The 16,214-nt window shown below is 42.7% G+C and overlaps 3 protein-coding genes across 5 annotated transcripts; 2 read left to right on the forward strand and 1 right to left on the reverse strand.

Annotated features, from left to right (window-relative positions):
- Nucleotides 1-727: 727 nt before the first annotated feature.
- On the forward strand, nucleotides 728-3,918 carry h3f3c (H3 histone, family 3C). 2 transcript variants are annotated; one of them, XM_085935364.1, is made up of 4 exons: nucleotides 728-1,075; nucleotides 2,054-2,198; nucleotides 2,325-2,478; nucleotides 2,832-3,918. In XM_085935364.1, exons 2-4 carry the CDS (start codon nucleotides 2,071-2,073, stop codon nucleotides 2,958-2,960), a joined length of 411 nt encoding a protein of 136 aa, XP_085791490.1. In that variant the 5' UTR covers nucleotides 728-1,075; nucleotides 2,054-2,070; the 3' UTR covers nucleotides 2,961-3,918. The 2 variants fall into 2 exon arrangements, with proteins under 2 accessions (XP_085791490.1, XP_085791492.1); XM_085935366.1 differs by lacking the exon at nucleotides 728-1,075 and adding an exon at nucleotides 1,423-1,929.
- A 2,733-nt stretch (nucleotides 3,919-6,651) lies between these two features.
- On the reverse strand, nucleotides 6,652-9,002 carry crx (cone-rod homeobox). Its single transcript, XM_085935733.1, has 3 exons — nucleotides 8,906-9,002; nucleotides 7,678-7,829; nucleotides 6,652-7,284 (listed from the first exon to the last, which is right to left on the reverse strand). Exons 1-3 carry the CDS (start codon nucleotides 9,000-9,002, stop codon nucleotides 6,652-6,654), a joined length of 882 nt encoding a protein of 293 aa, XP_085791859.1.
- Nucleotides 9,003-12,483: 3,481 nt separating this feature from the next.
- kptn (kaptin (actin binding protein)) lies at nucleotides 12,484-16,211 on the forward strand. Of its 2 annotated transcripts, none has more exons than XM_085936639.1 (12): nucleotides 12,484-12,870; nucleotides 13,080-13,162; nucleotides 13,231-13,315; nucleotides 13,380-13,434; nucleotides 13,507-13,585; nucleotides 13,689-13,762; nucleotides 13,834-13,940; nucleotides 14,064-14,168; nucleotides 14,405-14,468; nucleotides 14,582-14,717; nucleotides 14,857-15,006; nucleotides 15,195-16,211. In XM_085936639.1, exons 1-12 carry the CDS (start codon nucleotides 12,681-12,683, stop codon nucleotides 15,339-15,341), a joined length of 1,275 nt encoding a protein of 424 aa, XP_085792765.1. In that variant the 5' UTR covers nucleotides 12,484-12,680; the 3' UTR covers nucleotides 15,342-16,211. The 2 variants fall into 2 exon arrangements, with proteins under 2 accessions (XP_085792765.1, XP_085792764.1); XM_085936638.1 differs by having other exon boundaries at nucleotides 14,833-15,006; nucleotides 15,195-16,210.
- Nucleotides 16,212-16,214: the final 3 nt, after the last annotated feature.

Consider the following 16,214-nt stretch of genomic DNA (forward strand, 5'->3'; position numbering starts at 1 on the left):
TGTGTCCATGATGTTTCATGTTTTGTTGGGTGACAGACATTCAGGTACTGATGACCCCATGTCGCGTACGGACAATTTCATTTTCAATTTTGTCTTTAAAGGTACATCTCTGAGCGCAAATGCCATTTTAGCGTCTGCTCAACAGGAATTCTCAATTGAAAATATTCACCTTTACTCCAGCTACATTTTATCTCTATAATGTATACATATAACAAGACATTTAGAGCAAGGATTATTTGAAATGTAATGGTCGAGGGGGCAGCAATTGCCTTCCAATTCTGAAGTCACCCATCTATTTATGACGTGTTTAAGTCAATCTAGATGAACAATTCAGTCCAATAAAAGCTGTACAGCGTAGTCTGTGATGAATCCATGACGCAGGTTTGCAGGATTCGATTTTCTAAGGTAATTGTGTTGACAGCGTCAACCTACAAGCTTTATAGCAACAATCCCATTTCGTTTTTAGCTAAACTGCATTCAAAACATCTTTACACGTGCATTTATTGCACTGATCAATCTCATAAAATGAGCAAAAATGTCCCCGAGCATCAGAAAGAATGTTTACTCTCTTAATTGCCGCGATCCACGTTGCTTCCAACACAAATATATGCTGACATTTATGCCATGTGGAGTTAACATAAATCGTTTGTATACGCAGATGAAGCAGCCTGTTACGGATCAGGTTACACGTCGTCATAAGTCAATGTTACATTTGGCTTGCCTTGAACTTGCTTACTTTTCCTAAACATACATGCAAACGTTTGATCCGTTTTGTTTCGTGAATGCAGCGATTAACCAATAACTTCCTAAATACATCGAACTATCACAACATTGTAGACTTTAGAATGCAGTTGTCCGTATTTGCCAGTGTGAGGTAAATCAAGTGCAATTGCACCGTTTGTTTACACTTGGTAGATGCATTGTGGGAGACATGATTGACACGGGCGCCATTTTGCTCCCCCCGCTCGCTCACTCGCTCGCTTCCTTCCTACCATTGTGTACGAGATAGTAAATATCTGACACTGCAACAACACGCTCGAGTCACTGCGAGGAAACTCGGCTTCAAATATCCTTGGTGAGTCCATTTCGGCGATATTTTCATACCGCGACTCAACGCTCACGTTTATGTGTGAAATGTGTCAGTATGATTTTGTCGTTTGTGTTCAAAATGTCGACGTTTACGATCAAGCGGAGCGGAAAAGCTCGGGTACAACTAAGGAAACGGCTCGGTGCTTCGAAACGCCGATGGCTGATTTTTCTCCTGCTGCTTTGCTTCAGCAGTCGCTTCACATTGTTTCATTGGCACTGGCAGTTGTTTTTTACATTATAATGTTGGTGTTTTTGACATTGAATCCTCAGCAAAAGACGTGTGCGTCCGACTCAATGTTAATAGTCTTGAACGTGTGGCCATAAATCCTGCGGTCCAGAGGCCAGCGATTATTCGGTGTTCCGCCCACAACGACAGCAACATGACAGCTCATTGGTTGTTAGGCGAGTGAAAGACGACGCTGATTGGTGGCTTTCAAAGCGTCACAATGGATTGGAGAAATAAACACTAACCACCATCCGAAAGCAGACAGTTTATGAAAAGTACTTTTTTGTTTGGGGGGGGCTGTAATTATGACAAAGAAACCGTAGGAACACACACAGAACACACGAATGGGTGTCGTCACCGATATGAAAGACATTTGTAATCAATGTTATTTCCAGGCGCGTCAACGTTGTCACCTTGGCAACAGTCACGTTAGCTTTCCTTTGGATGATTGGAAAACGTCATACAAACGCGTGCGTGCCAAATCAATGTAGCATCCATCGCCTTGTTGTTTGGACTAGCAAGTAAAGTTCAGAGTTGAGATCGAGTTGACTTAAGTCATTTCAAGGTTCATCAACTTCAGTGACAGTTGTTGGGAAAAAAAAAACTTCACAAGTGTAAATATAGAGCTTTGCTCACATCATTGATATTTTATCCAAATAACAGTGACGGCTGTATTGCATTATATGAAGTCATGTTAGAGTTGTGCATACGAGTATTAATGTGCGATACCTCTTCTAGGTTGATACTCTGTGGTTATGGCTCGTACCAAGCAAACCGCCCGTAAGTCCACAGGAGGAAAGGCTCCTCGTAAGCAGCTGGCCACTAAGGCTGCTCGTAAAAGTGCCCCCTCAACCGGTGGTGTTAAAAAGCCCCACCGTTACAGGTAACCTTGACAATGATTTGAATACAGACAGCAACCAATCAGTAGAAGGTTCGACAAATTAGTTAGAGGAGGTACATCTTAAAGTGTCTATTTACCAAGAGCTTGCTATTGTTTTTTTGTTTTCAGGCCCGGTACCGTGGCTCTGAGGGAGATTCGGCGGTACCAGAAGTCCACAGAGCTGCTCATCCGTAAACTGCCCTTCCAGCGCTTGGTCAGAGAGATTGCTCAGGACTTCAAAACTGACTTGCGTTTTCAGAGCGCTGCCATTGGTGCTCTGCAGGTGCGTGTGTTTACCTAGATGAGTTTTGGGAGTTTTCAATAATTATAATAATCACTATAATTAGATTGTTTTATAAATGAAAGATATTGTTTCTGTTTATGGTTTGATCTTTTACCTGTGTGTGTGTGTGTGTGTGTGTGTGTGTGTGTGTGTGTGTGTGTGTGTGTGTGTGTGTGTGTGTGTGTGTGTGTGTGTGTGTGTGTGTGTGTGTGTGTGTGTGTGTGTGTGTGTGTGTGTGTGTGTGTGTGTATGAATGTGTGTATGAATGTGTATGTATGTATGTATGTATGTATGTATGTATGTATGTATGTATGTATGTGTGTGTATGTATGGATATATGGATATATATATAGGAAGCCAGTGAGGCATACTTGGTGGGACTGTTTGAGGACACCAACCTGTGTGCCATCCACGCCAAGAGGGTCACCATCATGCCCAAGGACATCCAGCTGGCCCGCCGAATCCGTGGAGAGCGTGCTTAGAAAGCACCTTTTTTTGACATTTGTTCTCTTTTTCTTTCTTCACTCCCATCTCAGCTTGTCAGTAAATTCTTAAAAGGTAGATTTACTTTACGTCCACGTCTGCTCTCTGGTCTTTCATCGTCTTCACCAAATCTTTGAGGGTACCTTTTTCGTGCACTTCCACGGCGTTGATCAGACGAACATGGGCATGCGTATTTGACCATGCTGGCTTTTAGGGGGAAGGGCAGGGCGGGGCGTATCCAGACACCACCAGTCACACCTTTGGGTCCTCGTAGATTCCTGGGCTGCAGAGGGGCTAGTCTGCTTAAGGGGAGCTGCAACTTCCACAGCAGGGTGCTATTAAAACTAGCCCCAACACTTCTGCCCTGTCTTAGACCCGCATAGTCTGTCGTCAGACCCCCCATTGCAGCACACTAACTTGTCAAAGCACAACTCTGCCTCTGAAATGTGTGCAGCCAGCCAGTCGGTTTGTGTGCATGTGTGAACTCTGATCTTTTCAACCAGCTGTAATCAGAAAGCAAAATATTTTAGGGTTATTGTGCTTATGGTGTCTGTTTTTTGCTTTTCTCATCAATATCACAAATGATCCCTTCCACTTCCAGATTCAAAGCATGAAAACTCCAACATGGTGAAGGTGTTTTTTTTGGGGTCCCTCTGAGTTTTCAATTTTTTCAACTTTCAGTCATGAAAATCAGGACATCATTAATAGTTGTATTTGCAAAGTACAGCCACTAAGGGGCGACATTTTACCAGCAGTCGTTGCCTCGTGGTCAAAGCATAGTTTTGGATTTTCACATCTCTCACTTCTCTATCCCCAAGTTTGTAATACACACTATAATCTCATTGCTTTCTTTTATATTTTTCGTAAATACTCAAGGGTTTCAAATGTATGAATAAGCTGATCTTTGTATTTTCCAAATTTCTCATATTGTAGCATTAAATATATGTCAAAAAGAAACCAAGGTTCATGTGTTTATTTTGCTCAAGTGGCATTAAACATGATTTGCTAACAGCATTTACAAAATAGCACCGTGTATGGAGTAATGCCACTAGGTGGCAGTGTAACATCAGGCCAAGTCGTTTGACCAGTAGTCCGACCTGCGCAACGTCCACACCTGCTGCATTGTTTCATACACCCTAAATAATGCGAATTCCATGGTGGAAACTGCTGTTCATATGGAGCGACACCTATGCTCTAGATCGCAAGTTTGAAGACACACTATGGTCAAATTAATTTCAATCTTTTCCAGAGGTACTGTCATGTTTTTATCTCTGATAGCCTGCAATGAGCTGACAATACATTTGTGTGATGTTGACCCCATACTTGTGGTCAGAAAAGTGCATCATTATTAAAAAAAAAAAAAAAGTTTGTTCAATATTGCAAAATATTCTAAGAAGCAATCTAATGTAGAATTTCTTCCTGTAGTTGTTTTGCAACATTTTTTGCGTGCATACGTACATTCAATTTATCGTCTTGCTCTGCACTGTATCCCTCCCCCATCACATCTGCTCCTCCCCAGGATTACAGTACAAATGTCTGTCTGTCTGTCTGTCTGTCTGTCCCAGAGTGTGTGTGGAGGGGGGCACAAATTTTATGTGCCCTCTCTGAGGTTAACCAATCAGGATGCACAGATGCAGGGATTAACCAATCACACCACACAAGGAGGGTGGAAGAGATTATTTTGTGCACAGAGTGGGATTAAATCAGTGCGGACTGCAAAAAAGTGATTTGAAGTGCTGCTCGTCCATTTCTTTTCCATGGAACTAGTCAAAAAATAGTCACTCCACATACAAAGTAAAATCAGGTTTTATTTATATGAAGATTACATCCAACATCTCTTTGGAGTGATCCATTCACGTCAATTTAATGTACATTTTTTTTCAATTGATCATTCCTCTATGCAACGACACAATAAAGCGAAATAAAATTGACAAACGTGGCAAACGTAATGCTTAAAAAGTCAAAGATATAGCTGGAGTTGGAAGGATTGGATGAATGCGACATACAAACTTGTTGTCGTATGTATCGGATGTTTGCGTGGCTGTAATCAGGTCATGTTGGGATTACCAAATTGTCAGAGGAGAGGAGTGCGGCAATGGTCGAAAGAAGGGGGAGCGCTGAGACTCATAGCGATAGGCCTTAGTGGAAATGTTTCAGCCACTCTAAAAAGTACTTGAGTTTGATGATCATAAAATCATCGACTGTCATCGAAGGCGTGCGATTAAAACAAAGGACACATCAATAGCAAATGAAAAAAAGACAAGATGGAGGGAAGGAAGGAGGAAAAGCAAGAGACCTGGGAAAAAGAAGGAGAGGAGCATAGGATAGGCAATAATCCTGACTAATTTACTTAGGGCATTGCTGAAGGGAAGCTAAGAGGATTGGGACACTTCCAGAATCAGATCAACCAAAATAACCAAGACGGTCGGAGCAAGGAAATGACGAACATGACGCTTTGGACCTGACCACAACACCGTGTGTTCGTACTGACCTCTAGCTAACTGGACCAAAGCGTCTCCTGAAGAATGATTTTCAGTGCACAATAGCGTATACAGAATAGAACACTTTAATATGACACAGAACTAAAAACAGAAGATCCTACTCGCCGTTTGTTCATCAAACTGACACTAAACGCAAACATTGTAGAACAGCACACAAACGCTCGAGAATATATAGTTGCGAACAAATGACATCGAGAAAGAAAAAAAAAAAAAAAAAGAAAGAAATTCACTCTCAATGTGTTTTCATGACCAGGTCTCCTAGAAATTGATAAAGGCTTTTTGATCTGGTGGTTACAAATATGCTTTTAGCTTGGTAGCCTCTGCTGTCTTCAGATAAAAAGCTTCTCTAGCAAGCACGTGCACAGACTGACCCCGACAGAAGACGACGATGCTCCGGCACCAACCCTTTAAGCCCTTTAAGAAGTGGCCCTTCTGCTGACACCCCCCCCCCCCCTTCAAAAGCAAATATTTGACATTAATTCTTGTTCTTGTGAAAATTGTGCACCTTGTGGATATGCTGCCCACATACGATTTTTTTTTTATTGTCATAATATGTTACTCAAAGATTTATTTGGTCATTTTTTGCATATGACAACAATCTGGCCTTTGATGGGGCGTGTGGACTTTTTCTATCCATTGTAGCTTTCCTCGACATTATTTCTGTACAGTTTTGAAATTGACAGTATTAGTTGTACTAAGTTCATTCTGTTTCCTTTTTTCAATCACTTTTTGGTTCTTTTATCACAAAGGGTATTTTGGTTATATTACCTGACATGTTTCGGCATGAACTTCCGCCTTCATCAGAGAGTCTCTGATGAAGGCGGAAGTTCATGCCGAAACATGTCAGGTAATATAACCAAAATACCCTGTTTGTGATAAAAGAACCAAAAAGTGATTGACAGTATTAATTGAGAGCTAAATATATCCACCATTTATATTGTATGAATAACACATACATTATTTCTGTACAGTTTTGAAATTGACAGTATTAATTGAGAGCTAAATATATCCACCATTTATATTGTATGAATAATTTTGCCGACGGGTGCCCGCTTTTGAGCCCCCCCCAACCCCCAAATGTCTATGCACGTGCCTGTTCCCTACATGGCTAGCCTGGTAGTAAAATCAAACTTATACAAAAGAAAAATCAGCAGCTTGCCTCACACTAACAAAGTGAACGCCGCGCTTTCTAGAGCACCTGGAACTTCCAGGAGTTTTGGTCCTTATGGTCCAGGCAGTCCATTGTAGTGAATCCCAGTTTCCAGGCCTGCTGGTCCTTGTAGTCCAGACAGTCCACTGAGGTGAAGCCCAGGGAGGAAGCGGTGCTGTAGCCCTGCGAAGAAAGCGAGGCGGGCGACTGGCTTAGGGAGCCCCCCATGGAGGGCACGGTGATGGGGCTGAGAGCGCCCCCGGTGCCAGATAGCTGCGAGTGCATAGGGGACAGGTAGGCGCTGCAGTCCAGGCCTGTGAAGTAGGAGGTGGTGCTAGCGTAGCCCTGGGCGTAGGCCGACGGCTGGCCGTAGCTCATCGGGTAAGGGGAGGGCCTCTGCATGCAGGGGGCCGTGGAGGAGGCCAGCGGGTCAGGGAGGGGGGAGATGGCCGGGCTCCAGATGGACACGGCCGTGTTTCCCGAGCTCTGGACCAGACCGGGGCCCGACTGGACCGACGAGGGGCTGAAGGAGCCCGAGGGGTTGGGAACGGGATCGGGGGCGCTGGCCTCCTGCACTGGGGAGGCCTTCTTCTTAGGGGGGCGGGGTTTGGACTGCCCGCTGCTCTGCTGCTGCTGCTGACGACACTTGGCCCGTCGGTTCTTGAACCATACCTGGACACAGAGCATGCGTTGTGCCTGCTTACTTGAAGAGGAAAACCAAATGTAAAATCCATCTCTTTTTTTCGATAATGCTTGTCCTGGTCAGTGTTGCAAGGACATGACATTTGTTGCCAATCAATCAATCAATCAATCAATCAATCACAAGGCACATTTATTTTGAGACATTTAAAGATATTCATATTTACACCATTGGTTGACTTAGAAATGAATAAATGCGTGTTTTCTATGGTTTTTGCTTTGATCGCTCTTCCTTAAACAACAGCTTTTTTTGTGCCTATATTTACAATGTTGTGAATAATTTGTTGTCACTCTGACAGACAATTTGGAATCATTGAATGCATTTGAAGGGCAGGTCTTGTTTCAGCGTTAATGTTCTTCCTCTACCTGCACACGTGACTCGGGCAGGTTGATTTTGAGCGCCACTTCCTCCCTCATGAAGATGTCTGGGTAGCGCGTTTTGGAGAACAGGGCCTCCAGGATGTCCAGTTGCGTTCGAGTGAAGGTGGTCCGCTCCCTTCGCTGCTTCCTAGGCGTGGCTGCAGATAAAAGCAACATTAATGAACGATTTTGGGGGGGGGGGGGGGGGGGGCGGGGGAGGACATGTCAGCATAGAGATGCGCTTTCCGTTGTTTTCCTGAAGGAGCTCGGCGTAACAACAAACAGACAGCCAGACAGACAGACAGACAGACAGACAGACAGATAGACAGACAGTTGGGAATCTCCTCTAATGATCTTGACTTTGCTGCGAGGAACGTTTCGCGAATATTTGCTCATTATCCTGAAATATTTAAGCCTCAGCTGTCAGTTTCCCCCTGAGAGGGAGAAAAACAGTTTCGTTTGCGCAGTCAAAGTCCCACCACCTATTTGTCCTCCGGGGCGCCACGGCCAAACGCCTCAGAGTATTTGTTTCAGAACGAGTCAAGTGAGGAAAACGTGAGAAGAAGCGTTTGGCCTCCCTCTCTCTCTCTCTCTCTCTCGGCGACATTTAACTGAACATCTACATCGGGAAAATTGACTGCAGGCTTGAATTAAGAAACAGAAAGACGTAAAGCTCATCTGATTTATGATTGGACACGCATAATCGAATCTGCTTTTCATTTTTAAAAACAGGCTGAATTGTTTTTTTCTTCTACGGAACACATTTTAATTTCACCTGTTATGTTTCAGCAACGTTAAATAAGAAGCAATTATACGTATATGTATTATATTTAACAGATTTCAACTTGTTTTTTTATTGTTAAACACTCAGGTTTGTTGTGTTGCGTGCAGAAGCAACGGAAAGATAGCTAGACATATATATATTCATAGATATATATTTATATATATATTCATGAAAATGAGAAGATGAAGAAAATTGTCTCCGGCCTAAACATTAAAAAAAATAAGCATTTGCTTGTTCTCAATATTTTATTCGTTCAACACAAATATCTTTGCCTAACTGGATTCAATTTAAATCAAATATATGGCTGGATGGAATTCAAAGAAATGATTTTTCAAACAATGAAATGTTTTCAAATGTATGTTTAGATAGAGCTTGCGATTATTGATGCAACATCCACAGAGGGAAAGCAAACAAACACAATGAAAAGAATATCAAGTTTTTTGTACTTACACGGATAAGCGACAGTTGTGTGCAGCACGTCCATCCCCGGGCCGGGCAAATTTAACCCGTTCATGGTGTAATGAGGTTGTTTTATGTAGGACATCATCTTGACTGCAGCCTCTTAAATCCCGACGCTCTTGTTTGTGTGTGGGATGGATGCAACGCAACGCAACAGCTGAGAGGCGCACAATCCCCGTGATTCCAATCGTGCGCTTTTGAAAGGAAAAACTTCACTTGGTTAATTTGGAGGAAGTTGGTGAGCGCCAAGCAAGCATCCTTCTTGGTTTCTTCTTCCGAGTTGTTGCACAGGTTGTCACGGCCTCGAGTTTGACTTGATGGCTAGATAGAAGATGCTCGACTGACTCGCTTCGCCCGCATAGGCTGCTAATTAGAGGGCGCAAGTTGGCTCCGGCTAACCCCGCCCACCGCACCGCACCGCACGCACGCACGCGCAGACGCAACAGGTGGAAGGCACACTTGTGCTCGTTTGTTGAAACTCAGTGGAAATATTTCGTCGCCCACTGATATATCAGTCATGGAAGACGAAAAGGCAAATTATAGGTGGAAATTGTTCAATTGCAGAGGCGCACGCAAAATGTAATTACTTATTTAGCCATTTTCAGCAGTCAGAGGTTCATATTCATTTGATCATTTCATTCATCTTTATGCGCAATTATTACTTTGAAATAGTTTCCCTCTTGCTGTTGACTGACATCCCGTGCTCAAAGCTCAGGTAACAACCAATCACGGTTCAGCTTGCAAACGTCACATGACCATCCCCAGAAAACAGGTGAGTCAGGCCCAAACGCTGTTAGAACCACAGACTGACATTTGCAACTGAAATGGTGCAAACTGGCCTTGACATTCAAGGGGAATGTATGAGGCTAGGTCAAGCAAACATCACTCTTGCTGGCTGGCTGGCGTGTTTAAACCCAGAAAGTGACTTTTCTGAGCATAGAGCTTTATGAGTTAGCTTCCACAGACCAGAAGGAGGGAGGCTCTTAAGTAGCATTTGGGGTACCTGTACGTATGTGTAAGCAAAGCATTATAGATACTTTGAAATCTTACATGGCCAATGGCTTTAGGAAGTGAAACTATAAATACATTTTTTATGATTTTCAGCAAAACCAGGAAATATATGATATATTTTTAGATGCGATTATGTTTTACACCCAACAGCCGCGTTCGTGTTCATTGTCGCACTCACGTTCACAAACACTTGGTTGCACAAAACCGACAAAGCTCATTTGATTCATCATCATATGCTTTATCTGAAAAGTCTCTTATCACCAGATAAAGTAAGGGAAGACAGAACAATCCTTTCAGTGGTGAAGCCGGGACACAAGCTGAAAGGAACTAGTATTGCCATCCAAGGAGGGAATTTCCCAAGGAGGAAACGAGAGCAACATACATATGGATCATTTCATCTCATCAAAGGAAGGAGAAAGACAAACTTTGGATCGTTGCAGTTTTGGAAGCTTTGCTCAGAATATCAGAAAATGGAATTTAACGGATGTATCGTTGTTGCTGTTTTTTTTAGATCTTTTTAAACTTTGAAATAATAATGCTGAATTATGAAATTGAATGGAAAACACGTTTCGCTCAAGCGAGTTTCACGAGGTCATTGAAATACGGTTAGATTTTTTAAATTGGAAGGTTGCCATCTTCATTTTGTTAACCTTTTCCACATGAACGATCATCACGTCTACCATGTCCAAGTGGAACAGCTACAACAGACAAATGTGGAAGAAGACTGAGCTGCTCTAATCCTTGTTGGACTATATCCTCCCCCTAACCATGGACTAAAAGCAGCGGTCGGTGCAGGCAGGCCATGATGCAAGCTTTGCTTGATTGGTTATCTACGTATAGCTCTTGAAATGGGACCAGCCTGCGGTACAAACGTGGATGAAGAACAGAGGGGAAACACAGGTAAAGATGAAGGGAGGGGTGGAGATGGAAAGACTGACAAGAAGCAGGTGAAGGGGCAGAAAGAAGATGGGGGAGGGAGGATCCCACTTCCCGTCCGTCCGTCCGTCTGTCCACCACTGACACACTGCTGTAGTTAATCCAGATTAGAGCGTCTAAAGCAGGTCGGCTAAATCTGCAGGCCAGCCAGCAATACAGAGGCCGCTCGCTGTCAGTCCCAATCACTCACTCACTTGCTCGGCACGCACGCACGCACACACGCACGCACGCACGCACGCACGCACACACGCACGCACGCACCCACGCACGCACGCACGCACGCACGCACGCACGCACGCACGCAAACGCCGTTAATCTCCTCTGGGCAAAGCAGGTGCCACCAGCAGCTCAGCAAAGACTCGTAGCATGCAGTCAGCCACGCAATCCCCATTTCTAGTCTAGTTTGATATTTGGCGTTCTTCATTCGTTTTCAGCGATTTTCAACATTTACGCAAGATAGATGGAAAAGGGGAGAGAAGGTTGCCTCAAAGTGGGACTGATCAATTTTCAAACGTAATTGTCATATGTATTTATGGCCCTCAATATTGCAATTTTTTTCTAAGGTTCTCTTCCCATGTATTTGTGAACAATTATAAACAACAAATACATCTATTTACAACAGACGATAACATATTCATTGGACATATATGTTTTTATGTTAATTAACATAAAAAACTGTTTTTGAAAATCTACGTCAATATTAATTTTTGCAGTTTTCTTTCAAAATACTTTAGGCATGCATTAGAAAATTCAAGTGTGGCATAAACCTAAAATAGTCCCATTTGATGACAATGATACTGCAAACACATCTGTTGCATGATGCTAGCTAGCTATATATTGTTTACCTACACGTGTATATGTGAGCATAATGAGTCCCGAGTGCGGTGTGAGTTGAGGTGTGTCAGTGGGGAGGATGAGTGATTACAATGGACAGTAATCCTGCAGATGGATTAGCAAGTGCTATTAGGAGAAGAGGGGGTGTAGCACACTGTCACCTCTGAACTATCACAATATGGAGCAACAGCTTTACTGTGTGCCTGACACTTTGGGATGGATGGACAGACAAACCAACCGTGCCTCTCCTGTGCCACAAATATAACACGCTACCCATCTCGGAATATGAGGTGCGTGCGCTCTCTGGTCTCTTAAAAGGGATTTGGAGTCATTTGGTCTTCCTAGTGTGGGTCCTGCATGGACCTTCATGAAGTGACAATTATTGTTGTGGTTGGGTCATTTCTCATTTAATGACTCCTTCTTCTGGAGTCTGGACCTTGAAAAGAATGAAGCCTTAATAAAAGTGGAGAAAAGTTGATGAGTGAATATTTACTGACATCTAGTGGACAGACAATGCAACTTTTGACAAGCGCAAGTGAGTAAAATCAAATACGTAGAGTAAAAAATGATAGACATTAAATTTGCGTTTTAGTTTTGTTGGTATGTTTGTCTTCTGTCAACTGAGAGCAGTTCACATTCTAAAAAAAAATCTGTCAGTCATTTGTTTGACATTAATCAGCAAGTTACGGCGTTAATGCATTGCCTTTGACAGCCTTGTTGCCCCTTACAAAATGGCCGCTATGTGGGCACGTTGGTTCGCTTGAAGAAGAAGAAAAGAAGAAGAAGAAGACGCAGCAGAAGAAGTAAAAGAAGAAGAAGAAGAAAATCACGTTATCCGAGATACAAATAAAAGATGTTTATTTACTCAAAGTTTGTTGTTTGCCATTGAGTGCATTGTGGGTTGCAGCCAGTAAACGGGAGTAGCTATTAAATGAAAGCGATGCAAAGTGAGAAGACTTGACTTTCCTTTCCTGGAAAGGAAGAGATGTATCCCTTCGTGGAGGACAGTTTTAGCCGCTTCCCCTCCCAGAGTAACATTTATGGACTGTGTCAGGCTGGGGAACAAGAGCTGCTCGCGGCTACACTCAAAGGGAAGGTTGTCAGCTTCACCTACCAAGAGTTGCAGCACAAAATAAGACCAGTGGCCAAAGAAGTTCAGTTCACCTACATACCAGGTAGATGTATTTGTGATTCAACTTTTCCCCCAACATTTCGAAAAGAAAGTCATACCTTTGAAATCGTTATTGTAATTGCCCCCGCCCCCCCAAATACCTTATTTAGCTGGCAGACGAGCTAGATCGAAGCCAAGTTCTAATCATGTTGATGATATGATTGACAATGACTTTTCAAACAATATTGCTAAATTTGAATCTCATCTATCTAGTTGATGCAGAGATTGTGTCAATAGATGCGTTCAACAAGTCTTCACCCAAAAGTGGCCTTGTGGTGGGCATCACATTCATAAAGGTAGATATTGCAAAGTCAGTATATGTTGACTTGATTAGAATATTTCAATCACTGTTATTTTCCAACAGGACTCTGGGGACAAAGCCACCCCATTCCTGAATATCTACTGCGACTATGAGCCTGGCTCAGAATTCAACCTGGAGTCAATTGCACGTGAGTAAACTTGTGCCCACTTCAACTCAATCTCCTTGTCAAATGATGCATCTGATGTTGACAGAAAGTTGCCTAAATCTGGAGTTGCAGTTCACACCCTTTCAGCTGTACCACACAGAGTAAGTTCCATAAACTCAGTCCAGTCACCAACAGTTTCATTCAATCTTTCTGTTCTATTTCTCTTGTACTAGAGTGCAGAGTGACGATGGAGGCAGAGAGACCGTCTTTCTGCTTAGTGGTCACGACCAGAGGATCCACCTGTACAAGGAGGTTGGTTTGTGTGCTGGTTTGCGTGTGTGCTGTGGGATATTCCACATTCCAATATTTGGCTTCCATAAGTCAAAATGAGCTTGACCCATTTGGTTTTCAACAGAATTCCTCACTCCACCAGTTTGAAGAACAGCCAGTAGAGAGACTATTCCCAGAGCTCCAGCAATTGCCCAGCAAGTTCGTCTATACATCTGTATTTTCTCTCTCTATATATTCTCTTGATTGTCGTGTTTCTTCCCCCCTCACAGTGTTTTATGGATGGACATGTTGTGTATACCTGATGGCCGGAGACTGTCTGCATTTGGCTGCCAGAATGGCTGTGTTGGACTGGCTTTAGTCAAACAGTGGGAGCCAGGTGAGGCAACACGAACAATTATTATTATTCCCCCCCCACTGGAATTGCAGCGGTTCGAGTCACATTCTTTGAGCTAAGAAGTGCACGTGTCTTTAGTAAATGGATGTCTTGTGTTTTTAACAGAGGTTGTGCAGAGCTGGCGCGTTCAGTTTGACAGTCCAATCTCCATTGTGCTGCTTTTTCCTCTCTTCTGCCAAACAGAGCCTGATATGCCCGCCGGACAAAAAGGTAATGGAATATTTCTTGCGATTTGCCCACTTTTTTCTTTCTATTTTTCATGGGAAATCATCAAAAACAAAACTGTCAATTTGTGTGTTTGTTAAGAGAACACAAATAAACAAAAGTAGCTTGCTCTTTTGAGCTAACATACTTGGCCCCAAAAATAAAGTCAAAAGAAGGATATCTAATATGGCAACTACCACTCAAAGTGATACTATATGGAAGTCTCTGTTATTTTCTTTCAGGTTTTGGAGTTGAAGGTTACAACCTTCTAGTAACTAGCACAATAGAGATGGCGGTTGTCTACAGGTGATCCCATTGATCATGTTTTGGTCATCAATTACCAAGTCATTTGAATTTGTGCAAAGCAAAAGTACATGTATACTATCACACCAGAGTTTCACTGCCCTATTGTTTTCTAGAAATGTCCACGAGAGAGGCTTGTCCCACTCCCTATGCCTCGCCGACAGTGACCAGTGGGATGCTGTGCTCTGTGCTCTGGTTATTGACCTGGATTTTGATGGGCAGAAGGAAGTGCTGCTGGGAACATACGGACAGGTCAGAAAGTCTTCACATTTTTTCTTGAGGACAACCAGTATAGAAAATGGATGGATGGGTGATGAGAGAGGCCACATGAATAAGTGTGCAAACTGTTTTTCATCCACCTGTGTAGGAACTTCTCTGTTATAAATTCCAGTACGGGACCGGAGGAGAAGAAGGACACTTTGAGTTGTTGTGGCGACGGAGCTTCAAGAGTCCTTTGCTGTCAATCATCTACTTGGACTTGACCGGGGATGGTTTGAGAGAGTTGGCTGTCCTCACGCTGAAGGGACTGCACATCTTACAGGTATGCGCTGGCACATAAGAGATTTAGGATTGGAATCAAATCCACAGCCGCTGTTCTGCACCTCTGGGTAGACTTTCTCGCCAACTCAGCACAAAAGTGGAAAAGTGTATTGCTGACCTCAAATGAGTACCTGGAGAATCATATCCTGTTGACTGTTCTTTTCTTTTGTGTTGTCTGTGTCATTGTAGCATAGTCTCACCAGCACTGCTGATCTGGTCTTGGAGCGTCTTGCCAGGAGGGTGGCAGCTCTGAGTGTTGACTCCAAGCCAAACTCAACCGAGGGTCCACATACCCATGAAAAGGAGGACATCACTCTTCATACATCTTCAAATTAACAAAAAGTCTTTTGGTGGTACATTTGACAAAAATGGGATCAATATCATTTTGCCTTCATATTTATACTCATAACTTTGTAAAGGTATTCAGCATCATTGACAAAAACGTTTTGTCCAATTAAAGCAGATGTACGGAAAATCCACTTTTTAGCTTTTAAATACATTTTGTTGTGCGCTTGAAGCTTCCAGGATTGTAGAAAAGTTTCATCCAATTCCACCAGGTGATGCAGACATCCTTTTATAATCTGTTTGGAGGATATTCTTTTAACCCTCTTCAATTTTATCCATTTTCTATTGGATATTTTTGAGGTTTTACGTCAATGTTTTTGGGGCGGTACTACCAAACAAGGTAAAGGGTGCAGCCAAACGGTTTCACAAATCCGCCATCTTTATTGCAGTCCAATCAACTCAAGGATGCTGAAGTGGAGAGAAGGATTTGATTTTCATTGAGGGTTCAGTTCCTTCAATTTATTGAAACGACGGACACAGTCACTGAGATGACACAAAAATAATAGTTCACTTTTATATCAATCATATGTTAAATGCATTCGTAAGCTTCTCGCTAACGCTAGCATTAGCTTACAGCTTAACGACTGCAGTGTTTGTTTACAAGACGTTATTGTGACATTTTATATAGACCACAACTGAAGAAGTAAAATGTAAAAAAAATAATGCTTCATAATCATGACATGTGAGCTTTAAGACTTTGAATGTGCATGTATTTGGGTCAGGTTACATTTCTGTTGCCCAAAAAGCCCAATTCATGTGTAAACTTCTGACTACACGTATGGTCCGTTTTCATTTTTCACAAACTGTCAGAGAGCGTCATATACACGTACAATATCTCACAAAAGTCAATAAATATTTTTTTTA

This window comes from Syngnathus leptorhynchus, chromosome 17 (assembly GCF_054491065.1).
Source record: "Syngnathus leptorhynchus isolate UIUO chromosome 17, UIUO_Slep, whole genome shotgun sequence".
Lineage (NCBI taxonomy): Eukaryota > Metazoa > Chordata > Actinopteri > Syngnathiformes > Syngnathidae > Syngnathus > Syngnathus leptorhynchus.